The sequence below is a fragment of the Protopterus annectens genome, chromosome 2.part1, assembly GCF_019279795.1.
Source record: "Protopterus annectens isolate FY-2018-M chromosome 2.part1, PAN1.0, whole genome shotgun sequence".
Classification (NCBI taxonomy): domain Eukaryota; kingdom Metazoa; phylum Chordata; order Ceratodontiformes; family Protopteridae; genus Protopterus; species Protopterus annectens.
Genome location: NC_056729.1, coordinates 1,021,696,499 through 1,021,723,957, shown reverse-complemented (window position 1 = coordinate 1,021,723,957; position 27,459 = coordinate 1,021,696,499). Strand labels below are relative to the sequence as shown.

Below are 27,459 nucleotides of genomic sequence, written 5' to 3'. Positions count from 1 at the left end.
GTTATTTTGTTGTTCCTTGCAAAATCTTTGTTTGGCCACTAGATGGTGCTAAATGGATTAGTTCTTGCAGAAGTATTTCTTTCATCAAAGGAAAGTTTCATTTCATTTTTTACTTTATAATTTTTTAATTCATTCATGCATTTTACCAAAATTGAACACAGTTTTAAAAGTGAATGGTTATTTATAATAAGATTTTGTGATTTAGTAATGTATTGACACACATCTTTAAATTTTTATCATGTTAAATATAAAATGTTAACATCAGGTTAAAAGCACAAAAGCACTTTTTTAATTACAAGTTGATTGCTCAGCAAAGGTGATTTGTTAATTGAAATAATGTGCTTTATAAAAGGTGTTAGCGTTGGAAACAGCCCACATCTGATGAAGTAGGAGAAACAAAAATGTACTGTGTATTTGGAGGCGTTTATGTGAACTGTTTGTGGCTTGTGGATTAAACTTGTGTTTCCTGTGGCAGCTTCGGTCTATGCTTTATTGATTTACCTTCTGGGTCATCATACTGTCTAATTTCCTTGAATCCAGCTCGACTCCCGATGCCCTACCTCCTCCTCCCAGAAAACCAGACCGGTATTAGAGTCCCTGACTCGCACAAATATTCTTTTTAAAAATCCAACAGCTGACCCTGAGATAATTTCTCAAGGGCCAAAAGGGATTAAAGCAACCTCTGCTAAGAATCCTATCCCCTCAGACAGGGATTCCGGAGCATTGGGCAGATGGTGTAAAAAAAAGTATACACCTCAGCTACTCTTGCTATCAGGGCACTAAATTTGTCAGTTCCATATGCTTAAATATCAGCAACATACCTTAGAACTCCTTAAACAAAAAATGTCCTCCTTTCTTGCTTGGACAGAATCTAACGATTTGCAAGACTTAATGCATTCTGCAAGTCAAGTAACTAAACACAGTTTGCAATGTGGTTTTGATGCCCTAGAAGCTTCTTGCAAGGCAGCACTCACTGGATCTGTCATTTGAAGGCATGCATGGCTTAAGGAACAACCCCTGCCAGACCATGTCAAATCTAAATTGTTGGATGCGCCCTTGCACAAAGATAACTTATTTGGAACTAAGGCAGAAGAGGTCTTAAAAAAGAAAAAGCAAAATCTGTGCAAACAGATTTCTTACAGGTCCAGCCCCCTAGGTTCAACAGGCATTTTCCCTCCAAGCACTGGGCCTTTTCTCCTCTGAGTAAACAGGCCCAGCCTAGGCCCTGTGGAAACAGACCCCCCCCCCCCCCAGACAGCAACCACAGGGAATGTAGAGATCTATGCGATGGACTACCTCCTTTTCAAAACCAGGGAGTTCTAAGCCACCCCCTTGTAGTAAAAACTCACAATGACGCGCCTCCTCCCAACCTCCCTTCTGTCCATCTTCAGATATCCCTAGGAGGAAAACTCTCCTTTCACTCAAGCACCTGGGCCACCATTACCAAGGACCAATGGGTTCTGAATATTGTGTCTCAGGGATACAAATTCTCCTTCCACACCCTTACAACCCCAAAAGGGTTCCCGGATCTACCACCAAATCATTGGGCAGAGGCTCTAAAGCAAATCCACTCCCTGCTCTCTTTGAGGGCAGTAGAGCACGTTCCTGCATAACAGATAGGCCAAGGCTTCTACTCCAGACTTTTTCTGGTGCCCAGAAAAGAGGGCACCTGGGCGCTCCATCCTCGATCTATCCATTCTAAACACCTTCCTGGTGATCCCAAAATTCAGAATGCTCACCCTCCAACAGCTGCTACCCATGCTCTCCAAGGATGCTTGGCTAGCCGCCGTGGATCTAAAAGAGGCCTACCTCCACATGCCTATCAGGGCATCATGCAGAAAATATCTACGCTTCAGGGCAGGATCTCAACACTTTCAGTTCTCTGCACTTCCCTTTGGCTTATCTACTGCTCCCAGAGTTTTCACAAAATGCCTGGCTTCGGCTATTGCCTTTTGCAGACAAAGAAATATTCATAGGTTCATACTAGGCTATCTGACCTAGGGCATTTATAAGCCTAGCCAGAGTGTGTATGGCTTTCGCCACCCATTTTAAATTAATTTTGCTATGCCCTTTTTCAAGGTTAGTATACTGTGCCTCTGTCTAACAGTGACACAGAAGTGATACCTGGGGTAAACCTACGATCTCCCATCCACTCATCAAGATTCCTCTTGAGAGTCAATGAGGGACTCTGCCTAACCTGGACTGGGATTTTATTCCAGCGTGAAGGGAGTCTCTGGGTTATGAATCTGTCCCTCCAGCATGTCCTATTTATTTCAGTGCTGAGGTTCAAGTCCCTCGAGCGCGTAGCTCGATGGGATTTGGATTTTCTGAGGTGCAGCATGTCCATTAATTCCGGGTTGGACATGGCTTTATACGTCAGGCACAGATCGCCTCTGAGCAGGCGGTATGCCACTGAGTAGAGCTGGAGTTTCTTTAACCGGGCAGCATACGGCATCTGTTTGAGCCCCTTGATCCTCTTGGTGAGGTACTTTTGGGGTCTTTCCAGTTGCTGCAGGTGTCTGGTAAGGTACATCCCAAAGGGGCATTGTACTCAATTATGGGCCTGATGAGGGATGAGTAAAGAGACATGATGACCTCACCTAATCTAGATGTGAATCCCTTCATGATTAGGTGGGCTATATAAAATGTTTTTCTAACCACTTTGGCCACATGGTTGTCAAATGAGAGATTGCTATCAACTTGGGTCCCCAGGTCCCTAATTACTTCTTCTGTACTTAATGGATTACCACCTATGTGGTAATTTGTGGGCACTTTGTTTTTGCCAAAGGGGATGACTATACACTTTTTGGCGTTTAGCTTGAGGCCATGGCTCTGGCACCAGTTGTCTGTTTCTATGAGGCCCTTTTGGGGGATGCTTGTGTCGGCTGGAGAGTCTATTATGGCGCCCAGTTTGCAGTCATCTGCGAACTTGGTCAGCCACAGTCCTTCCATGTTGGCCTGTACCTCAGAAATATATACCGAACGAGAGAGGTCCCAGGACTGAGCCTTGTGGGACGCCACTAGTAACTGGTTTGGAGTCTGACATGGATCCAGCTATTCTAACCATGTGGGTTCTGTCCTTGAGCCAGTTTGCAACCCATCTAGTGACATAGGGGTTTATATTTAAGCTGGTGAGCTTATCTATAATGCCCGAGTGGGATATTGTATCAAAGGCTTTTGCGAGGTCCAGGTAGGCTGTGTGGACCACCTTCCCCTTGTCAATGGCCTTGGTGACTGTTTCAAAGAAGTCGACCAGGTTTAAGTGGCAGGATCTGCCCTTAACAAAGCCGAACTGGGTAGGATCCAGTGTCTGTAGGTCCCCAATATCTTTATTTATAAGGTCAATGATGATCCTTTCCATAGCTTTGCAGACCAAGCTAGTGAGACTTATGGGGCGATAGTTTCCAGGATCCGTTGAGGCACCACCTTTGTGGAGAGGGACCACTGTTGCTGTATGCCACTTTTTGGGTACATATCCTGTAGTAAGGCTGAGATTGAACAGTAGTTTTAGGTTTGGGTTTAGCTCTTCTTGGAGTTCATGTAAAACGCAGCCTGGGACACCGTCTGGTCCCATTGATGCTGTGTTTCTTGCTTTGGAGAGTGCAGCTCTTACCTGAGCATCTGAGATGTCAGGGGGGCAGCACTCTGCTGGGATAGATATTAGCCCTTTTGATGGGGAGGAGGGGGGAGAGTTTGCGCTGAACCTGTCAGCTAGGATGTTGGCAATGTCTGTGGGTTCGGTGTATTTTTTGTCATTTTGGACTAATTCTGAGCATATCTGGGAATTCCCACCCAGGTTCCTAACATAACTAAAGAAAGCCTTGTGATTATCCTTAGTGTCCTGTGCAATTTTTCTCTCGAAGCTGGCCTTAGACGATTTTATGAGTGCCCGTAGTTTTTGCTAATACTGATCAGAGATGCCTTTCCTTTTTGGGATTTTGCTCTATCATGTAGTAGCTTCCTCCTTCTATTGTATAGTTTGTTTATGGCCAGGGTCCACCAGACAGGACGTCTGCCTTTGGAGGATTGGGTCTTGGTTTTATTTGAGATTGCATGATCCATGCATTCCTGAAGGTGTTCATAGAATGTGTTTATAAAGGATTTTGCAGTCTGGGCCGTATTATCCACAGGCCCGGGGACTTTGAAGGATTCCACCTCGGTTTTGAGGAATGTGAAATTTGCTTTAGAGAAGTTTTTCACTGTGGTTTTCTGGGCATGGGGTGGGGTCGGGATGTGAATATCCAGTGAGATTAGTTTATGGTCTGATCTTACCAGTGAGGGATACACTTCTGGTCTGGAGCATAGAGTTCCCATGTTGGTGATGATCAGGTCCAGTATGTTTTCCCCTCTTGTGGGAGTGGTAACAAGTTGTTCCATAGCATTTGAGTTTATAAATTCTAGGAACCTTTGGGCTAGGTGTTGGAGCTAGAGTAATGCTCCCAGTCTATGGTTGGGTAGTTGAAGTCACCCAATATAATGGTGTTTGGAGAGACCTTCATATTTTCCAGTGTTCTCAGGAAGGCCGAGTGGGGTTCCTGGGTTTGGGAGGGTGGTCTGTAGCAGGCTATAAACTGGAAGGAAGTTTTACCCACTGTTAGTTGCACATGGATAGTCTCTGATGCTTCGTGCTGTGCCACCAACCTGGAGGTGTGGGTATCTTTGACAATATTGATACTCCCCTCCTTTTGTGGTTCGGTCCAAGTTTTGGGCCCGAAAAGCATGGTATGAGGTATAACCTGGTAGTGCTGGGGTGCTCTCAAGAGCCTTGAACCAGGTTTCTGTTACTGCACAGATATCGATGTTCTCCATGCTAAGGAGAGTTTCGAGTGCATGCATCTTGAGGTTTAGACTTCTGGCGTTGAGTAGCATTACTCTTAGTTTCTTATCCCTTGTGATACCTATGGAGGTGGGTTTGTCTTTTGAGCCTTGCCTAAAAAGGCACTATGGGGGTAGCAAGAGCCTTTGCCAATATCCAAAAGCCCAGGGGTGACAGGTGCAAGCCGTCCCTAGCGAAGCATTGTGGCTTGTCGAGCATGTCATCCCAGGCTGACAGGCATTGGATCCCCTTTGAATGAGACCAATACTTAAGCCAATTGTTGAAATTGATAATCTTGTCTTCATACTGTGGCATCATTCTTGGTGAGGGTAAGATGCTACTCAAGGTCAGGGTCATACCGGCCTGGGCTACATGCTCAGAGAGCTCCTCTGTCTCTTCATTTACCTTTACTTAGATGACTGCCTTATTTCAGGCAGACTGCCATGAAAAGCTGCTCAAACACCTGGCCTTTGTAAACAGCCTACTAACCTCCCTAGGGTACACAATCAACGAAAAGAAATCAAAACAGGTGCCCAACCAAAGGATAATCTTTCTGGAAGCAAGTCTGGACATAGCATCCCAAATGGCATTCCTTACACCAGAGAAACAAATTTTCCTGTCAGCCTCCTTCTGTCAACTGGCCACCAGGCCCCACCTTTCTGCAAGGAAAATCCTTCAGCCCTGGAGTTCATGGCATCTTGCATACTCCACATTCCATATGCCAGACTGCATATGAGGAAACTTCATTGGTACCTAAAGAGCCTTTGGTGTCAACACTGTCAAGATCTGGAAACTCTTCTGCCTATTATTCCTTGCCTGAGGAAGGAATTTCTTTGGTGGGCAACAGCCTGCTCCCACAACAGGGGACTGCCCTTCCTCCCAGACTCGCACCACAGATGCATCAGACTATGCTTGGGGAGAATACCTGGATGGCAGGTGCATTCAGGACCAGTGGAGCCCACAGCAAATCCCCCTGCACATCCATCTAAAAGATGGTGGCTGTGCAGCACGCCTTGATAACTTTCAAACCCCTTCTCTCTCCAGGGGTTCTCCTGATCAAAACAGACAACACCACTGTGATGTGGTACATCATCAAGCAGAGAGGGACTCACTCCTACCCTCTATGCAGGCTGGCCATGAACCTTTGGCTCACAGCCTCTTCCATGCAACTACACCTGTTAGCACAATACCTACCAGGCTCTCTCAACTCCTTGGCAGACCAATTGAGCAGAAAACTTTTGGACCCACATGACTGGCAGCTCAACAGAAGTACCTTCTTCCTAATAACTAAGAAATGGGGAGCCCAGAAGGTCGACCTCTTTGACTCCCACACCAACCATCAGCTCAGGAAATTCTGCACCAGGGAGCATCACTGCATGGCTTGGAAAGTGGATGCCCTGTCCTTCCCCTATGTCAACCTGTCGGTCTGTGCCTTTCCACCCCTACGTCTCATCCCCAGGGTACTGCTCAAAATAAGGGAGGAAAAAACAAACCATTGTTATAGCTCCAGACTGGCCCCGACAGCACTGCTACCCCTTGCTGCGCAGCCTGTCCCCGCTGCCTCCATGGCATCTTCTTCAGATTCCAAACCTCCTAACCCATAGGAAAGGAGGAATTCATGCACCCCCAATTGCAGACACTCAATTTGGCAGCTTAGCTTATTCCCTAACCCCAAAACAATCTGCCATCCTCAGTAAACAGGTTTCGGATGTCATCCGTGAGGCCAGATGCCCTAGCACCAGAAAGTCTTATGCAGATAAATGGAAAAGTTTCTGCACCTGGATCCAGGCTAAGGGGGCCAATACTGCACAGCCCTCAATACCTCTTATCCTGGATTACTTAGCTGGCCTACTACACAGTGCTCTCTCTTTCTCCTCTATAAAAATTCATGCCTCTGCTATTTCTGCTAATTTTCCCCTGAGCAGCACCTTTTCTCACATCCTTAGATTAAACAGTTCCTCAGAGGGGCTAGCAACTTGGGCACCCCCTCCCAAGAAGGGCACCAACACCTGCTTGGGACCTTAACTTTGTCTTGGAAAAGCTCACCCTGCCTCCTTTCGAACCAGCTTCTTCTGCAGAGCTAAAATTTCTCTCCTGGAAGACGGCCTTACTTCTGGCCATCACTTCAGCCAGAAGAGTCTCTGAGCTGCAAGCACTCATGGCTGTGGAACCCTTCATCGTCTTCCATGCAGACCGGGTATCCCTCAGAACTACCCCATCCTTCATGCCCAAGGTGGTGTCCAGTGTGGCTCTCAACCAATCCATTCATTTGCCCACCTTCCTTCCTAATACTCAGAACATGGGGGAAAGAATTCTATACTCTTTAGATGTGCACAGACAGTTCAGATATTACCTGGACAGGACTAAGCCTTTCAGAAAGTCTGACTAATTGCTAGTTAGCTTTGCTACAGGGGCAGAAGGCAAAGCCATCTCCAAGCAAACTATTTCCAAATGGATAGCACACTGTATCCATTTTTGCTAAAAACAGCATGGTAAGCCTCCCCCCAAGGGGGTCAGGACACACTCCACAGGAGCAGCCTCCACCTCTGCAGCTTTCCTCAGAGGAGTCCCCACCAGGGACATCCTGGAGGCTGCCACCTGGACTTATGTTCACACTTTTACCAAGCATTGCCACCTGCCTCTCTTCTCCAAATCCAGGGCAGGGTTTGCCTCTGCAGTCTTGCAGGGCATCCTAGCCAGCCCCTAGCTTCCTTGACTGCCTCCACCCATTTCCTCAGCTTTGGGAATCTACCCAAATGTGATGACTGCAGCAGTGAAACATGAAGAACATAGTAGAGTTGTGTACACTTACCATAAATGTAGATGTTCGAGTGTATTCACTGTTGCAGTCCTGGTTTTCCTCCCTCACTCCATCCCCCTTTTTCTCTTTCTCCTTTTGTTACCATTCTTCCTTATTTGTTTTCCTTTCCTTACAAGGGCCATATTGGTATTTATTTTCCACTGGTGGGGTTCTTCCACCAGAACCTGGCCTCCTACTTTAGGGGTTCCTGACAGGGCAAGAAAAACTGATGTAATGGGGTCGGCTGCCTTATTTTATACCACTGACGACCTGACGTCGGTCCTCAAGTGACAGCAACCGACGCAGAAATACTAAGTCTCTGGTATTCTGGCTGGCTGAGGGCTACCCTGACAGAGATAACCCAAATTTGATGACTGCAACAGTGAATACACTCTAACATCTACATTTATGGTAAGTGTACACAACTGTACTTTACCAGTTATGCCTTCTCATTTGCAGTTGTTCTGGAAGCTGTGGCAGTATTTCATGATTTTTAGGCTTGCCCACTTAATGTCTGCTCCACAGATTAATGCTGCGAATCATGCAAGCAGTATACCAGTAAAAAATCCTGAATAGCCATAGATGATAGCAGAGTTAGAGACATACCCCATATACACTGAAAAAGTACAGCAGCATTTACTACAAGATTGGCAGGCAGAGAATCTTCCCAATTCACTTTCAGTGCACTTTGCTGACATCTGGGACTCAATACATCCAGCGCATCTAAAATGTTATTACAAACCAGGTTGATTTATTGAAGCATTCTTAGCAAAAACAATACTCACAATCGGAACTCCCTTCATCGCCTTCTCCTTGCTATCCCAGAAATTCTACTCTGAAATGAGTAAGGGAGTTTCCTACTGTGTTTTGGCAAGCAGTCCTTTCTTAAAAAACTGGTGTATGTAATTTCCAGGCTGTGTTTGCATTAGAATGTCTATATTGATTACTGTCATACATTCACTTGCTTGTCTCGAGCATTGTTTGCAAAGTAAAGTTTCTGTCATTTCCCATACCCGTTTCATTTAGGTTTCACATACTTCGCCATCATGGTTGGTGTCCCAGCCTTTTTGATTTTTCATTTTTGTGGTGAAGAACAGGACTTTAGTTTAGCATAAGCTGGTTAAATGGGTGTTTCAAGAGAAGAAGTTGTAGTTGTGGGACTCTGTAATATTATGGTTAACATGGTGCTGTTTCTGCCTCTTAAACCAGATAGTTTAGTTCAGCAGTTTGTGGATTATGTCATTAGAGAAGTTCTTCTTGACAGTCTGAGAGGTGCAGGCTGTTTTGTGTAAAGTAATTGTTTGCTTCTAAATCATTGAAGTCCCATTTTTTACACGGTTATGCCTGAGATGTCTATTGACAAGTAAATTCACATTTCACTGTTTCCATAAGCTCAGAACAGAAGATTACATGGTTTCCATAAGCTCAGAACAGAAGATTACATGGTTTCCATAAGCTCAGAACAGAAGATTACATGGTTTCCATAAGCTCAGAACAGAAGATTACATGGTTTCCATAAGCTCAGAACAGAAGATTACATGGTTTCCATAAGCTCAGAACAGAAGATTACATGGTTTCCATAAGCTCAGAACAGAAGATTACATGGTTTCCATAAGCTCAGAACAGAAGATTACATGGTTTCCATAAGCTCAGAACAGAAGATTACATGGTTTCCATAAGCTCAGAACAGAAGATTACATGGTTTCCATAAGCTCAGAACAGAAGATTACATGGTTTCCATAAGCTCAGAACAGAAGATTACATGGTTTCCATAAGCTCAGAACAGAAGATTACATGGTTTCCATAAGCTCAGAACAGAAGATTACATGGTTTCCATAAGCTCAGAACAGAAGATTACATGGTTTCCATAAGCTCAGAACAGAAGATTACATGGTTTCCATAAGCTCAGAACAGAAGATTACATGGTTTCCATAAGCTCAGAACAGAAGATTACATGGTTTCCATAAGCTCAGAACAGAAGATTACATGGTTTCCATAAGCTCAGAACAGAAGATTACATGGTTTCCATAAGCTCAGAACAGAAGATTACATGGTTTCCATAAGCTCAGAACAGAAGATTACATGGTTTCCATAAGCTCAGAACAGAAGATTACATGGTTTCCATAAGCTCAGAACAGAAGATTACATGGTTTCCATAAGCTCAGAACAGAAGATTACATGGTTTCCATAAGCTCAGAACAGAAGATTACATGGTTTCCATACCCTGAATGATCGTGAGTATGAGGAGACAAAGCAGTTGTTTCCTTCACTGCTGGCAGGCTGTACATAATGATTGGTGTCCATATAGTTGGATCGTTGCATAAAGTTCTGCTACAGGACACTGTCAGCCTTTAACCAGGGCAGTCGGAGGGCACCATACAAGGTTGGCGGTAGGTTGTAGTGCTTGCTTTTGGAATGTGCTATTGGAGGATGTCCATTCTGCAGATAGCTGCTTGTTGAATCATGCCTTCAGTAAGAACTGTATCCTGGACTTGCTTTCCACAAATAAGGCATCTCTTGGAAGGTCAGATATGATATTGTTAATCCTCGTTCATTCCTTACGCATGGGTATCTGTTCCGGCCTTGGAACCAAGCCGGCCATTTTCCAAGCTCGTGTCAGCTTCAAACTCCCAAGCTAAACTCTTACCCATAATCCCCCTCTCACCTCGGATTTCGTTTGCTGCGTTGCCATTCGGTCGTGTCAAGCTACTTCTCTTGAGCTAAGTAGAGTTATTTTTTTGTTTAATAGTCTTTCAGATTACTTTTCTGTCAGAAAAGTTTATATTTCATTGTCTCTTACCCTATCGCATCTAGCGTACATATTTTCTTCAGGTTTTTCCGCTCTTTTCTTTACCACTGTTGGTAATCCTCCCCATTTTTTTTCTCATACCTTCGGGTATTCTTTTGTACCATTGCTGGTACCTTTATCTATTAATTAATTTGCTGTCATGGCAGATAAGAAAGGTTGTCCAGGGTTTAAGCAGTGTTCTGATTGTGGACACAAACTACCTACTTCTGATGCACACTCTTTGTGTGTTTATTGTTTGGAGGCGTCCCACTTGTCTGTTGACCCACCCTGTGCTATTTGTGGGAACTTTTCGAATAAAACCTTGTTGGAAAGGAAAAACAAACTGTTACTGAAGAGACTTTTTAAATCTCCCTTTTCAGAGGCTATTTCTGTGTCGGAGGCCTCAACCCCTCCTAGAGCCCATAAGAAAATCTTGGATGTTCCTACCAAGGCTAAATCTCTGCCTTCGTCCCAGGCTGGGGACTCCTACCAACCAAAACCTAAAAAGGCTAAAGTTTCTGCTCCAGAGCTCACTCAGTCAGCCCAGTGTTTCAGTGCCTAGACCTACGGCACCGAGGCCTTCGGCCCCATTAGTGATCTCGGCTCCGTCTTCTCTTACAGCCTTCACTATATTAGCACCGAGGGGCTCCTTGGTTCAGACTATTACCACTGTATCGGCACCGACCATTCAGTCGGTGCAGACATTGATCACATCGGCTCAGAGATCTTCCTCTGAACCGACACCTTTATTGTTGACTCCAATTTTGTCGATTCCAGCTTCGGTACCGACAACCACTTTGGCACTGATCCCTGTGTCTGTGAAGACCATGATCTCTGCACCGATGACTTCTTCGGTGCAGTCACTCTTAGTCCAGTCTCTCTCGGCACCATTGTCCTCTGTGCGGACGGGTGAGATGGGCACCGAGTTTGCCTCTTCTGTGGACAGGCCTGTTTCTCCCTCAGTCTCCATGAGGTCCACTAGAAGCCTTTCCGAACATGATGTGTTGCGTCTTGTGGATCAGGTGCTCTTGGCCAGAGGTATCCCACTCGTCAGGAACTATCCTTCCTTGGAGGTGATCACCCGTCTCCAAAGACCCCTTCTTATTCTCCTCCTCCATTGCCTTTGAAGTCCATAGATATAGCACAGTCTTCCCCTTCTGCGGTCCCCTTTATGGATCTCACTAAGGAACCGCAGTTGCCTTCGTGGCAGGAAAGTTTTGCTACGACTCAGGATGTCAGTTGTGACACGCGTAGTTTGCTGCTCCATAGCCATTCAGGGGGAGGGGTGACCCCTGTCCTAGACATGCACTCCTCTTCAGGTGGACCAGCCTTCCAACTGATGGAGAAGGCTTTCGCTGCTGCTGGCTATACTGAACTGTCTATACCTCCGCCCTCCTCTGGTATACTGGTTTCACAAGTCGCACCTAGTGGACAGCAGGTGTAAGGGCCTCAGGACATATTCCCACAGGAATCCCCTTTTCTGCTGTCCTTCTCCAGCTTCTCCCGCTGAGGAGGTACACTGGAAAAGTTTGTGTAAGAGGAAGCACATGGACTCCACAGAGGAGCCCCTCACTGAAGACACATATTTCGATGAGGGGGAAGGTCCCCCCCCCTGGTCACCCTCTGAGGTATCCTTTGGTGATATCCTCGAAATCCTGAAACAGAGAGGTGACTGGCAGTCCTCTAATCCGACCTCTGAAGAATGTGTGTTCCTGCTGGCCTTTTGTGCCCAGCCCCTTACCTCCTGGGTTACTCCACCTGCTGAGGAACTTGTCTGGCTTATCGTGCAGCGTGCTTGGAAGGCTCCAGATACTGTCGAAGCTATTCCCCGGAGGCCAGATAAGATTTTGTCCCCTCCTGCTTCGGATCCCCATTGGTCCAAAGGTCTTCCTGTGGATGCTTTGGTGGTGGCGGCCGCAACAAAAAAGGATCTGGCAGAAGAAGGCCAGACTGTCCATCCGCCTAACAGAGTCTCAGGCCCTGGACAGGATAGGGAAGAGCACCTTTGCTTCAGCGACCTTTACTAAGAGGTCCTTGAATTATATGGCACACTTTACCAGGCTTCAAAGGGATCTGATTTCCGAGCTCTCTGAAACCTTGGCTGGTGCCATGTCTGATGAGGTCCGTGACAAAGTGGCCTCTCAGCTGGCCACCATTGAGTCAATATCTAACTCCTCTATGCGACCGATATCTCGCGCATCAGAAGGAACAGCTAGAGCAGCGGATTCAGCTGCGGTCTTGAGACGACACGCCTAGATGCGCTTGTGCAATTTCGCGGAACCCTTTAAGGCTTCCTTTCTTAACGCTCCCATTGAGGCCTCCTCATTGCTTGGGCCCAAAGTTAAAAGCACACTGGCCAGATGTGAACAGGACGGTAAGACCCTTTCTGCTGTAGGTGTCCGTTATTCTTCCCCTCAACATGCTTTCTCCCGAAACCAAACGAGTGGGAAGATATGGTTCAAGAAATCTCAGGGTCTTTTCCGTTACACACAGGCCGAGTTCTCCCCTAGAGGCAGAGGGGGAAACTCACAAGGAAGACTCTCCTTTCGGGGCAGAGGGGGTCCGCGTAACCAGGGTTCCAGGGATTCTTTCCCTGGTCAATCCTACCAGCGCTCCTGAAGAGCGGCCCAACTCCTTTCCTCTGGAGGTGGTTGGGGGTCGTTTCTCCTTATACCCTTCTGCCTGGCTAACCATCACCACCAATTCTTGGGTACAAAGGATTATAACCAGAGGTTATCATATCCCCTTCAATCTTTGTCCTACCCCTTCAAAAAACCTTCCTGATGTTCCACCCATTCAAAGGGAAGAAGCAGCACTAGAGATAGAAAAGCTGCTAAGAAAAAGAGTCATCCAAATAGTCCCTCCAGACCAGATAGGATCTGGATTCTACTCAAGACTATTTTTGGTGCCAAAGAAAACTGGGGACTGGAGACCAATTTTCCGGATGGTCACAATACAGTCCATCCTCCTGCTTTTGGAAAAAGACAATTGGATGTGCTCGATAGATCTTCAAGATGCGTATTACCACATAAAGGTGGACTAGCCATCAAGACGATTTCTGCTCTTCTGTGCGGGAGCCAGTCACTACCAGTTCAGAGTACTGCCCTTTGGACTCTCTGCACCTCCCCAGAGTGTTCACAAAGTGCATGGCAGTTGTCACAGCTCACTTGCAACTTCAAGAATTCCAGGTGTTTCCATACCTCGACGACTGGCTCATTTCCACCCCCACCAGACATTTACTGGAGAAAGCCCTACCATACTCTCTCCACGCTGCTCAAAGGCTAGGCATAACCATAAACTGGCAAAAATCCAATCTGTTCCCATCTCAGTCGACAGAATTCATAGGGGTTATCTTGGACACAAAGAACTGCAGAGCTGCTATTCCAGAGCACAGAATTCTAAGGATAAAGCAACAACTGATTCCAATCCTTTCAAGGGAAAAATCCATGGCTCACTCGGTTCTACAGCTGTTGGGTTCCATGGCAGCCTCCATCACCATTGTTCCCCTGGCCAGGTTTCACATGAGGCTTCTACAATGGCTACTGCTTACCAATGGTATCCCTTTCAGCATCCTCTTTCAGCAATGATTCGAGTAACCCACAGGTGCAAACAGGGTTTAAACTGGTGGATGACGCACAGTCTGTCACAATGGTCTCGCCCCTTCTCCCCCCAGCAACCCAATGCCACAGTGACCACGGACGCCTCCCTGATGAGGTGGGGCTATGTCAGGGACAGACAGTCCAAGGCACTTGGTCCGAACTGGAGGCCCATCTGCATATAAACGTTCTAGAGCTGAGGGCGGTGCTTCTGGAGTTGCAAGCATTCCATCCCCTGCTGCCATCTGGGACAATTGCGATTCAATCAGACAATATGGCGGTGGTCTGGTACATCAGCAAGCAAGGTGGAACCAAATCTTATCCCCTTTGTCAAGAGGCCATGAAGATATGGCAATGGACGATGGCTACCAACCGTTTTCTTCTAGCAATGCACATTCACGGGAGTTCCAACATGTTAGCAGACAGACTCAGCAGGTACATTCTACAACCTCACGAGTGGTCCCTGAATCCCTTGATAGCGGCGGAAATCTTCCACCGCTGGGGTTGTCCTTGCTGTGATCTCTTTGCATCCCTGACCAACTACAAATGCAGCAACTACTTCGCCCTGATTCCCCCTCAGGGACAGTCACCCAGGGATGCTCTAGGCCACGATTGGCCATTGGGTCTTCTTTATGCATTTCCACCCTTTCCCCTCATTCCCCCAGTTTCTGAAGAAAGCCCGTCTGTTGAAGAGCAAGGTGATCCTCATAGCACCATATTGGCCTCAACAGATTTGGTTCCCCTTCCTTTGGTCTCACCTACTAGATCGACCATGGACTCTCCATCCAACCTCAGAGTTGATCTCACATCCACAGAACCTGATTCATCCCAACTTGAACAGCCTAAAGCTCACGGCTTAGCTACTCCAATTCCCTTGATTGCCAGGCAGAATTATCATTCTTTACCAGTATGTGATATTCTCATTGCATCTAATAAGTATTCTACTAGAATTACTTATCTGAGCAAGTGGAAAAGATTTACCTGTTGGCTGAAAGATAAACAAGTAGATCCCTTCTCAGCATCAGTGTCGATAATACTAGACTATCTGGCCGACCTTTTTCAATTGTGTCTGTCGGCCTCTACCATTAGAGTTCATTTGGCTGCAATTTCTAATTTTCATGACTGCGTCCAAGATTCCTCTCTTATGTCCCACAAATTGTGCAAGACCTTCATAAAAGGTGTAAATCATCTGAAGCTGCCTTTTAGAGAACCTATTCAACCATGGGATTTATCATTAGTTCTACAAGCTCTGACAGTGCCACCTTTCGAACCTGCCTCTTTTTGCGACCTCAAGTATTTGTCATGGAAAACCTTGTTTTTGGTCGCCATTACTTCTACCAGACGTATTTCTGAACTTCAAGCTCTATGTATCAAGAGTCCATACTTGATTTTTCATAGAGATAGAGTGTCTCTGAGAACTAATCCATCTTTTCTGCCTGAAGTCATCTCTGAAATGTCCATTAATCAAGCCATTGAATTCCCAGTTTTCTTTCCCAATCATTCAAACAGAGGAGAGTATTGCCTACATACCCTAGATATCCACAGACAAATTAGTTTTTGCTTAAACAGGACTAGGCCCTTTCGTAAATCTGACCAGTTATTTTTGGCTTTTTCTGGAGCTGGATTAGGATCTGCGGTTGCTAAGGTCACATTAGCTAGATGGTTGAAGGACTGTGTGACCTTCATTTATTCACAATGCAATATCTCGTTGCCTACTACCATGAAAGCTCATTCAGCAAGGTCAGTGGCAACTTCTGCTGCCTTCCATGCCAGAGCTTCCTTACATGACATCTGTGCAGCTGCAACTTGGGCTACGCCTCATACCTTCATCAGTCATTACAAATTGGACTTGGCCTCCAGGGAAGGGCATCTTTCGGTTCTGTGGTGCTCAGGAATGTCCTATGAGAGACTCCCAGGAATAGAGGTAGATGGGGACTCTGTCCCATGCGTAAGGAATGAACGAGGATTAACAATATCAGATAAAGAAGTTATGTCTTACCATAACGTTCCATCTGTATTGTTGATCCTCGTTCAGTCATTACGACCCTCCCTCTTTCCCCCTCCTGTGGTTTCTAGTGGATCTCACCATCCGGTTCTTTTAGGTTATTTGACCAGAGGTAGCCTCTACCTTCTTTGACTTGCAAACTCAATCTGAGGTAACAGGGAGAGAGGGATTGTGGGTAAGAGTTTAGCTCGAGAGTTTGAAGCTGACGCGAGCTTGGAAAATGGCCGGCTTGGTTCCGAGGTCTGAACCGATACCCATGCGTAATGACTGAACGAGGATCAGCAATACAGATGGAACAATATGGTAAGACATAACTTCTTTTTCTTCAAGGTATGTTCTTTCTAATCTCACTTTTAATGCCAGGGTCCTTCTATCCTTTTCATCTTGGAAGATGCTTCCTCATATGTTACCAGCTGGTTATACCCTCTGTGGATGGTCCCTCAGAATAAGACAAGGACCCTCAAAGCAAGTCATGACAGAGTCCTCATTGTATTCATTTAATCTCTGAGAGGGTTGTCTGCATTAAGTACTTAATTCTTGCCCTTCAGTCCAAAGGGTTAGTTTAAAGGTATATTTTTAAGTGAGTCATTAAGTTTACAAGCTTGTATCCTCTCCACTGTCATGTGTTGCAGGCCAAACATAGGTCAAGAACTGAGGAAGGCTGGAGGGCTCTCAAACTAATGACCGAGGTATGGGGGATACAATGCATGCATAAAAGGGCATATCTTCCCTAGATTTGGGCTCTCGAGTTTTGTGAAGCAATATGACTTCCCAAGTTCTCTACTTGGTACAGAGAGCAATGTCAAACATTAGTTGGTATGATGAGTGCTGACATGTTACTTTTGAATTATGTTTTACAGTATTGTAATTTTTGCGTTAGGTGCTGACCATCAACTACTCTGGTAAAAAGGACAGTGTGTTCCTACAAAATGTTATCGTTTTAACAAAAAGCTTATTTTGAGCATTGCGAACGCTCTTGTTTTAAGTTCCTTTTATAAGCTGAAAGATCATTATTTTTATATTTGTTTCTTCCAGGCAAATTTAACTGGAAGGGAACAATTAAGGCTGTTTTAAAGAAAGCCCCAGATAATGAATTATCAATCAAGAAACTGAAAAAGAAGGTATGCTTATGAAATGTTTATGTAGTTCACAAGGAATGTCAGTTTCATTAAACTATATGCAGTCAAAAATTGGTTTGCATAACTTACACACCGAAAGGCTTTAGTTTCACATTTGTTTCCTTTTAAAGCAAAAAGCATTGCATGCGTATTTTAAGTATGTAATGTAAAATATTTACAGTTTTTGTTTAACTTTCTGTACATTTTTCTTGTCTGTGAAATGTCTCTTAAGTAAATGAGTTGCATGTAATACAGTGAAGGAACTGGATGTCGTAGAATAAGTGAATTCAGTGTTTTACAGATGCTTATACTTCACAGAAGGTATAGGTTCATAGGCAAGTGCTAGGCTAACTGCATTTGCAGGCTATTTTAAGTCTAGCCAGTTTCCCTTTATATGCTCAAAATAACCTATCCCATGTGGTTGTAGATTAGCCTTATCCATACCATGCTCAATAATTATATATTATCCCCTAATAGGAATAACTGGGATCACACCATAGATAAGTTGAGGGGAGCCATCCATGCGATTAAAGCATTTAGGAGCTGTAGTACAGAGGGTAGTCCGGAGGTAAATTACTGTTTCCTATCCATAGATCCAAGTTTCTGTTGAGGATGGATGGGAATGAACTTTGTTTTATGTGGATGGAGAGTCTGTTTCAGAGAAGTGGCATCTTCTGAGAGATAAACCTGTCCCTCCAAATCATTCTGTTGATGTCACAGAAGAACTCTTCTGTTGATGTTGCAGAAGAGGTTTAGATCCCTAGATTTGAGTATTTTTGATGCCATTTGATTTGCTGGTGTGTAGTAAATGCATCAGTATTGGGTCAGAGGATGCCTTGTATGCTAAACATAGGTCACCTCGTAGTAGTCTGTAGGATACCCAGCATAGTGACAGGACTCAGTCCATGTAGGAAATGTAGTTTAGGTCTTGCATCTTTTTAAGAAGGTATCTGTTGGCTTTCCAGTTCCAGGATGCAGTGTGTACTGTTAAAGGGTATATTTAAATAAATGTGAGTACTGTGACACTCTTACCATCTAGTTAATCTTTTTCTAACAGGAAACACAAGTAAAATCTTTCTAACACCTGACAGTGCTTCTAAGTCATTAAAAATAAAATAAGAGAGTCCAGCCTAAGATGGCCACTGAGTAAGAAGCATGTTTCAGGTATTCTACTCTGAATAGAAAAGTTTGGTTTCTTCTCAAGAATTTTCATCAGAAGTGATTATATTTGTGTAATAGGGTTTATGTTAAATCAACAAACGCTTAAAAAAACGAACGCTGATTTATCGACCCTATTTAAGCGAAAGCTGAAAATCCCGAACACACAGAACAGCGATTTATTGCCCCAGGGGAAAAAAAATCGCTGTTCCACAAAAAAAAACAACAACAAAACTTTAAGACACTAAAAGTGTGTGTGTGTCTGGGGGGGGGGGTTACCCCCCCTACTTAAATATACCAACTGCAAGATCGCACCACAATGGAGGAAATGGCAAAGTCCTGAAACAGGCCCAGCGATTTTTTTTTTTCCCCTGGGAAAAAAATTGCTGTTCAGAGTGTTCGGGATTTTCAGCTTTTGCTTAAATGGGGTCAATAAATCAGTGTTCTCTTTTTTTAACCTTTCGCTGATTTAACATAGACCCATTTAATATTACTGAGATCTTAAAGATTTAAATAGTTTTTCTTGGTTTATCATCATTCTTACGTTTACCTGTGCACAACTAACTGGCTGTGCTCTCTGAAGAGGAGTTATTTTAAAACCACCTTCTCAGATTCTTTCTCAAAAACAACATTCAGAGAAAACTGGCAAGTGAACCAAGATATTTGAAGCAAATAACTAGAGAAGTAAAGATAATAGAATGGGAAGAGGCTAAGAAGACATTTGAACTGCAGGCTAGAGGCCGTCTTCCCTATCAGGGATTGATAGCCAAGTATAAGCAAAGAGAAAAGGATTGGGGAATCCTGTGTGAAAGATTTGTTTTGGTAGACCTTTTAATTGAATCTAGTGTATTTTTTTGTCAAAACGTTACACTTGTAGACTGGCTCAGTTAACCGGAGTTTGTTGCTTGTGTTCCCTGGGAAAGAAGCACCATTTTTGGTTTGAGCATGGAACAGACTACAGGTCTCATGGTTGGTCCTTCCAGCCACTAAGCAAAAAAAATTAAGAAAACAGCCTTTACCACCACAGAAGGCTAGCAGTTTACCTAAGCCATATGTGGGTGACTCTTTACCCATTTGCTGTACCTTAGACCACTCCTCTTTTACTTCATATCCCTCTGTTGTAGCACCTACAGCCACTATGGACCGGGAATTATATATGTTCTCTACGGCTGTTTGGGTCCCCTGAATGGGCAAGGGAGAGCCACTCTTATTGGTCTTGGAAGAGGGAATAGGGAAGGTTTCCCTGTTGCATCAGAATGCTGGAGAAGCTGCCGCTGCCATTAGTAATGGGGTTCACCCCACTTTTCTTATTGAAAAAACAGAAAGCCAAGCAGCTGCTTAGTATGGTACATGTGGAAAGGGGTGTTATACTCAATTATGGGCCTGATTAGAGACTAGTATAGTGGGCTTATAACCTCCTTTGCTCTAGAGATGATGCCTTTGCTAATCAGTTGTGCTATGTAGAAAGCCTTCCTTACTCCAGTAGACACATGGTGGTCAAAGCTAAGGTCGCAGTGTACTTGTGTTTCCAGATGTCTTACCACTTTGTAGGTACACGAGGTATTGTTAATTTGATAGTGTGAAGGGACATTGTTTTTACTGAAGGGGATGCTGATGCATTTCTTTGCATTCAGTTTGAGACCATGACTAAGACACCTGTTGCCGGTCTGCGTAAGACCCTCCTGAAGTATACTGACATCATTTGGGGATTCAGTAATTGCACCCAGTTTGCAGTCATCCACAGGCTCATAGTTTTGGCTCAAATTTTTAAGTACATACCAAACAGTAGGTATCCCAGCACTGACCCTTCTGTCACCCCACTGTTGACAGATCTGCTGGTTGATATGGAGTCACCAACTTTGATAGTGTGTGACCAGTCTGTGAGCCAGCTGGCAACCTGTCTTACAACTAAGGGGTTTACATTAATTTAGTTTGCTAAGATCATTGGTAATGCTTGAGTGTGTGATTGTGTCAAAGGCCTTTGCCAAGTCGAGGTATGTTGTGTGCACGTATTTGCCCTTGTCAGTACCACTGGTCACATTTTCAAAGAAATCCACCAGGTTCAACAGGCAAGATCTGACCTTGACTAAGCTGAATTGGGTTGGATCCAGCATTTGGAGGTCACTTGTGTCTCTATTTGAGGTCAGTGATGATACGTTCCATGGTTTTACAGATGAAACGGGTCAGACTTATGGGTCTGTGCCTAAGCTACCTTTGTGGAGGGGAATAACTGTTGCTGTTCTCTATTCCACAGGAACAAAGCCTTTGGTTAGACTGTGATTGAATAGGATACTTAATGGTGATGGTAGTTCATGGTTTAGTTTGTTTAGAAGACAGCCTGGGATGCCGTCTGGTCCTATAGAGGCTGTGTTTTTTGCCTTGGACATGGCTTTAATGACCTGCTGTTCGAATATGTAGGGGGGGGGGGAGGTTGCAAGGTTTGTGATAAGTTTGGAGGGGATAAGGGAGTGAAGAATTTGCAAAATCTGTCCTCTAGCAGGTTTGCAATCATTGCGGGATCGGTGTGTGTGATACCGTTTGTCCCATGCTTGATTCCTACCTTATAGGCTACATGCGTAGCTGTAGAAGGCCTTATGGTTATCTTTGGCTGTGATTGCTAAATTTTTCTCAAAATTACCCTTAGAGGATTTGACATGTCTTGTTTTCCCTGAATTCTCCTGTTGAGAAACCTTTGTCTATGTCCCAACTGTTGCAATTGTCCAGTTAGATACATGCCAAATGGGGGCATTGAATTCAATGCTAAGCTTGATAAGGGCCAAGTACTATAACTTCCTTGGACCTCGATGCCATACCCATAACCTACGAGCTGGGCAACATAGAATGATTTTCTTAATATGTTAGCAACATGATTTTCTTACGGTCTTAGCTAGATGTTGTTCAAAGTCAGATTGCGGTCTTGATATGTTCCCAGATCTCTTACTATTGGGTCAACTCTAAGAATTAGTGTTTTATCGATGGAGTAATTAACTTGGGCTGACAGTTACCCAAAGGGTATTATAATGTACTTTTTGGCATTGCCATGGCTTTGGCACTTATTTGTATGTTAAACCTCTTGGGAGGAGTCCATAATGGCTTCCAATTTAGTCGTCTGTGATCTTGGTGAGCCAGAAGCCTTTAACATTGGCCTTGAATTCCAGGAAGTAGATGAACAGGAGCAGACTCAGCACGAAAGCCCTGGGGTACTCAGCTCATGACCAGTCTGTTGGTGGAGGTCTCACTGATCCTGACTTCTTGGGTCCTGTCTGTGAGCCAGAGAGTAATTCAGCAATTTTTTTTTTAACCAAGAAACATGTTTATTGAATTGTCACTTATGTCATTGGCAATAATACAGTTGTATAAATGAAAACTAACTATATCGATAGATGTTTCAGTTGCAAGCATTATACGTCACGTATAATCTTCAGTCATTGTCAATCAAACGTCATAAATTCCATGTGATTCATACTTTCCCTTAAACCTCATTCCTCTTCAAAACATTATTCTGCACATATTGTTCTCAAAACTCCCATTTTTTTAATATAATTTGCTCCTACCTTTTTTAAATGTCCCACTTCCAGCTCTTTTATCTCAGTAATTTACTAGACTTTGATTTCCATTGTCTAATAATTGCTTTTTTGGCAACCACCAGAATTAAACTCAAGCAAGGCCTTACTATGCCTAGGCAATTCTGTATTAAAGATCAAAAAAATTTCCTTAGTTAGACTAATTTGCTCACCCAGTATTTCTGACAGAGTAGTCTGCAGGGAATATTAAAGTCTGCCAACTCATTACACTCCCAGAAATATGTTCCCAATTACCTCTTTCTTCCTCAACACACATCCAGCATTTGCCATCTACCTGAAGAAAAATTCTTTGGAGTCTGCTTTGGGTATAAAAATACCTATGCAAGCACTTCCAAGCAAAGATCCTAAATCTTCTATATTTTGTTGCATATTTAGGAGACGTATGTTATATCCTCCCATTGTTTCTTTGTGAACTACTTATCCAGTCTTTCTTCCTAATCCTTTCTAACCTCCTTTGATTGATTCCTATAGTTATCATGTAATATTTTTTGTCCAACTAATTATCCCTTTTTTTAACAGCAGTTTCTGTTCTAGATTCAACTTAAACTCTACCAGTGCTGGTGTTTCACTTAAGATCCCCATATTCCTTTTGCTTTGCCTATACTCTTATCAGTCCTTGATGAGGAAGGCAATCTCTAACCTGCAGCCCATATGTATTCTTGGTCTTTTTCCATTCTGTTACTTTTCCCCTCTATAATTGTTTGATCCAAATACCTTGGTTCCTTTCCCAGTTTTCTTCAGTAAATGTCAGCCTCCTGTTTCCTGTTCTCCATATGCCTAATTGCAGTCATCCCTACTGGCAGAATTTCCTTTCTCCATTTTCATGTTGGCCTAGTTCTTAGAATACTTTCTGCTACCATACGAGTATAGTATTCTGTATGGGTATCGTTATTTTCTTTAAGGATCTGCTTATATCTTCTGCTTTCCTGTTTTCATCATCATTCTTTTCCACTTTGAATTATAGCTTTCTGCTTGTGCTATGTATTATAGCCTTAACTGTGTAGCTCTGATATACCCCTTCAAATCAGGTAATGCCAAACAACTTTGTTCTAGTGGAAGGATCAATTTATCCCACTTGACTCTTCCCCACTTCCTCTTCCAGATAAAATCCTTCAACTTTTTATTATTTGCTATTAACAACTTCTCCTCTAGTTGATAAAAAAAAATGCCTGACGTGTGTATAAAACTTAAGGGACTAAAACATTTTCACTGTTTGTACCTTGCTATCCATATCCATAAAATAGAGCTTTCCATTTCTCAGTTTTTGTATTGTTCTTTGTTTAGTCTCTTCCTAACATATCCATAGCTGCCAAAACATAATCCTTTTTTTAACCCATACTCTTAAGTACTTAATTTTATCATGTCCCCATAAATTTTGGTATTGCTAAACTAATTTGTTTTCTAGTGTACGTTTACAGCCATTACCATTAACTTGAAACTATCTCAGAATGTTCTACAACACTGAAATATCCTTTTTTTGGTTTTATCAGATACAAAATATCAGCTGTAAATAAAGTTGACTTTATATCCTTGAATTTTTGAGTCCCTTATTTTCTATGCCAGTGGTTCAATATCAGCTGTAAATAAAGTCGACTTTATATCCTTGAATTTTTGAGTCCCTTATTTTCTCTGCCAGTGGTTCTAAACATAATGCAGGTAACAAAGTGGAAAGAGGACGCCCTGCCTCGATGTTCGTGTTTCACTGTTGCAATCATTACACTTGGGTTATCCTGCTGGCAGGCTACCCGCAGTCGGCCTGAATTCCATAGTCTTGGTCCGGCGTCGGTTGCTGTCACCTCTTCCCTGACGTCAGTGCGCCAGGGGTATAAAAGATGCAGCCGACCCCATTTTCTTCAGTCTTTCTTGCCACGCGGTGCCCGAAGCAAAAGCAGTTTGCAAGTGCCGGTCGGCCGACTCCTGAGATTTTCAAAATCGAATTTCAGATCCAAAGTCTTCATTAAAGCTAAGTACCCCATTGGGGAAACTTTTTTCTTGCTCCAGACTGATGTCAGAAAAAGTTAACAATTGTATTTCTTGTGGGAAGCAAATACCTCATAAGGATTTTCATTCTTATTGTATTCCTTGCCTAGGTCCTGATCACAATGTTGCTAGCTGTCGGTTTTGCGCTAGATTTAACCAACTCACTATTAAGCGTCTGTACGATTTTTCCTTTCACTACTTTGGCCGAAGATTTAATTATATAATGCCGACGGAACAACCAACGACCGGAGTTTATAAAAAGCGCACGGAAAAGGACCGGCATCCAAGGTTCAAAACCGACGAGGCTTCCGCTAAGCCAGTCGCTGGTTCGCCGGTTCTGTGAGGCTCTTTCGCAGCCCCGGACTCCCGCTACCTCAGAGCCACAGGCCGCTGCCGATTCCCACGTGGAGCCAACTAGGCCTCTGGATACTCAAGGTATTGGACACTCTGAAACTATTCCCTCAGATGGGTCCGGAGCCGCTGAGCAGGCATCTGCTTCTGAGGGTGTTTTCAGACCTACACAGTTATATGTAAAGCCTTCCTCAGCTTCCAGAGCAAAGACTAAAGCAGCTCTAAAGACAAAGAAGCAAGTACAGCATTCTCCTGGACAGATTTCCATGCCTAAAAAACAGATGCTCAAAATGGCCGAAGACCTAATTACCTTGATCAGGGGTTCCCATCCCCCTCCTGATAAGAGGCCTAGGCAAGAGACAGAATATGAATCTTCAGATCAGGTTTCCATTTCCTCTGACTCCTCCTCTGAGCAGGAATACTCTCTTCCTCCCTATGAGGATTCTGATGCTGAAGAATCTGTCCCTTCAGCCTCTCCTCCTGAGGATTTCATTTGGGGAAACCCTGCATACCATGAGGGAGCATTTCCACTGGGAGAGCCAAGACTACTGTGATTCAAAGAAAAGGCTTAGAGATTTTCTTTTACTACCTCAGCATAGGCCACTTGCTATTCCCCCTGTGTTAGACATTGTAGATTATGTATTTTCAGAGTCCGCCCTTTCTCCTGACTCTTTACCCCCCTGCCCCTGTAAAACCAGACAGATACTACAGAGTTCCAGACTCTCACAAATTTCTTTATAAAAACCCTGCTGCTGATCCAGAAACAGTTTCTCAGGGTCCCAAAGAGGTCAAGGCATCTACTGCTAAAAACCCTATCCCCTCTGACAGGGATTCTAGGGCACTAGACAGATGGCAGAAAAAAGTTTACACTTCTGCTACTTTGGCTGTGAAGGCTTTAAATTGTCAATTTCATATGCTAAAATATCAGCAATACTTAATGTCACTGATAAAACAGAAAATGATGGCAAATTCTGATTGTGCAGAAAATAACGAAATGCAGGATTTATTGCATGCAACTGAACAAGTGGGAAAGCATACATTGCAATGTGGTTTTGATTCTCTAGAGGCCTCTTGCAGGGCCGCAGTCACGGGTTCTGTCATTAGGAGACATGCTTGGTTAAAGGAACAGATTCTACCTGATCATGTTAAGGCAAAATTACTAGATGCTCCATTACAGCATGATACTTTATTTGGTGTTAAAGCAGAGGAGGTGTTGAAGAAAATGGAGGACAAAGCGAAATCTATGCAAACAGTAAAGGATTTCTTACAGGTACAGCCACCCAGGTTTAGCAGGAACTGGCCTACAAAGAATTGGTCCTTTCCAGTGTCAGACAGACCACAAAGAGGCAGATACAGACACCCTAGAGGCAGATCCCAGCCTTAGGGCTCATACAGGCCTAAACAGTGGGGCGGGCACTTCTACCTCCAAAAGCGGAGAAGACAAATCACAGCCATAAAGGAAACAGTCCCAGTGACTTCCCTCTGCCAGCACCAAGCATTTATCTTTTGGCAGCCCCCTTAGGGGGAAAACTAGCACTTTTTTCTCAAAACTGGCACATGATCACCCAGGACAAATGGGTCTTGAATATAGTGTCCCAGGGCTGCAGGTTCCACTTTCACACCCTGCCAAGGGCAAAAGGAATGCCAGACCTGCCCGCACAATGAATGGGCAGAGGCACAAAAGCAAGTTTCATCCCTCATGGACATGAGGGCCATTCAGCGAGTACCACAGCAAGAGCAGGGACAACGATTTTACTCAAGACTTTTCTTGGTACCCCGAAAGGACAAAGCCTGGAGACCAATACTGGACCTGTCTATTCTAAATAATTTCTAGATGTTCCAAAATTCAAAATGTTGACTTTGCAGCAGCTTCTGCCCATGCTGGGCAAGAAGGCTTGGCTTGTAACTTTGGACATAAAAGAGGCATACCTGCATGTACCAGTCAGACAATCTTGCAGAAGATACCTCAGATTCATAGCTGGCTCAATGCACTACCAATTCTCTGCACTGCTCTTTGGCTTATCTGCTGCGCCCAGGGTCTTCACAAAATGCCTGGCACCAGTAATTGCATATTGCAGACAGAGGAATTCAAATATATCCTTACTTAGACGATTGCCTTATTCAAGCAGAGAACAAGGACATTCTACTAGAGCACCTGGCGTTTGTAAAGGATTATTGATTTGCCTAGGGTACACAGTAAACGAAAATAAATCAAAATTAGTACCCTCTCAAGAGATAATATTCCTGGGTGCAAGCTTAAATACAACTGCCCAGATGGCTCATCTCACGCCAGACAAACAAAGGCAACTGACTTCTTACTTCACAATGTTGGCAACAAAGACCCAGTTATCTGCAAGAAAAATTCTGCAGGCTTTGGGCTTCATGGCATCCTGCATTCTGCTAATTCCATATGCCAGACTGCATATGAGGAAACTACAATGGTATCTAAAAAGTGTTTGGACTCAACATTGCCACAGCCTGGAAACGATGATTACCCTCAATCCTTGCCTTCAGCAGGAGTTTTGATGGCGGGCACAGTCCTGTCACCTCAATAATGGACAGCCATTCAGCCTACCCACAGCCAGGCAGTCAATAACAACAGATGCTTCAGATTATGCCTGGGGGGCCCACATGGCAGGAAAATGTATTCAGGGCACATGGCCTTCAAGCCAAATGCATATTCATATCAATCAGAAAGAGATGCTAGCTGTTCAGAATGCCCTGACAGCTTTCAAGGACCTTCTTTATCCAGGACAACTACTGATAAGGACGGACAATACTACAGTCATGTGGTACATAAGCAGGGAGGCACACATTCCTACCCCCTCTGCAGACACGCCATGACTTTGTGGGACACAGCACTGACTTATCAAGTACATTTGCAAGCAAAATTCCTGCCAGGAAAGAGAAATACTCTGGCAGACGAACTAAGCAGAAACATTACGGATCCCCACGAGTGGAAACTGGACCCACAAGTCTTCAGCATGATAACAAAGAAATGGGGATGCCCAGACATAGATCTATTTGCCTCCCCTCACAACTGCCAACTACAGAGATTCTGCACAAGGACTTATCACAAGCAAGCATGGAAAGTGGATGCTCTATCATTCAGCTGGAAAACCCTAACAGTATATGCCTTTCCACCTCTGCCTGTCCTTCCCAAGGTACTCCTAAAGGTCAGACAAGAGAAGACAAAAATTATTCTGATTGCCCCAGACTGGCCCTGCCAGCACTGGTACCTAATCCTAAAGAGCTTGTCTCAA

General features: G+C 44.1%; 1 protein-coding gene across 2 annotated transcripts in view; it reads left to right on the top strand.

Moving 5' to 3' along the window:
- Positions 1 to 27,459, top strand: part of LYAR (Ly1 antibody reactive) — a 458,582-nt gene that overhangs the window by 335,672 nt on the left and 95,451 nt on the right. For both annotated transcript variants that reach the window (XM_044062603.1, XM_044062604.1), the window contains exon 8: positions 17,041 to 17,126. In XM_044062603.1, coding sequence (XP_043918538.1) covers positions 17,041 to 17,126 — 86 coding nt within the window. The remainder of the gene's footprint in view (positions 1 to 17,040; positions 17,127 to 27,459) is intronic.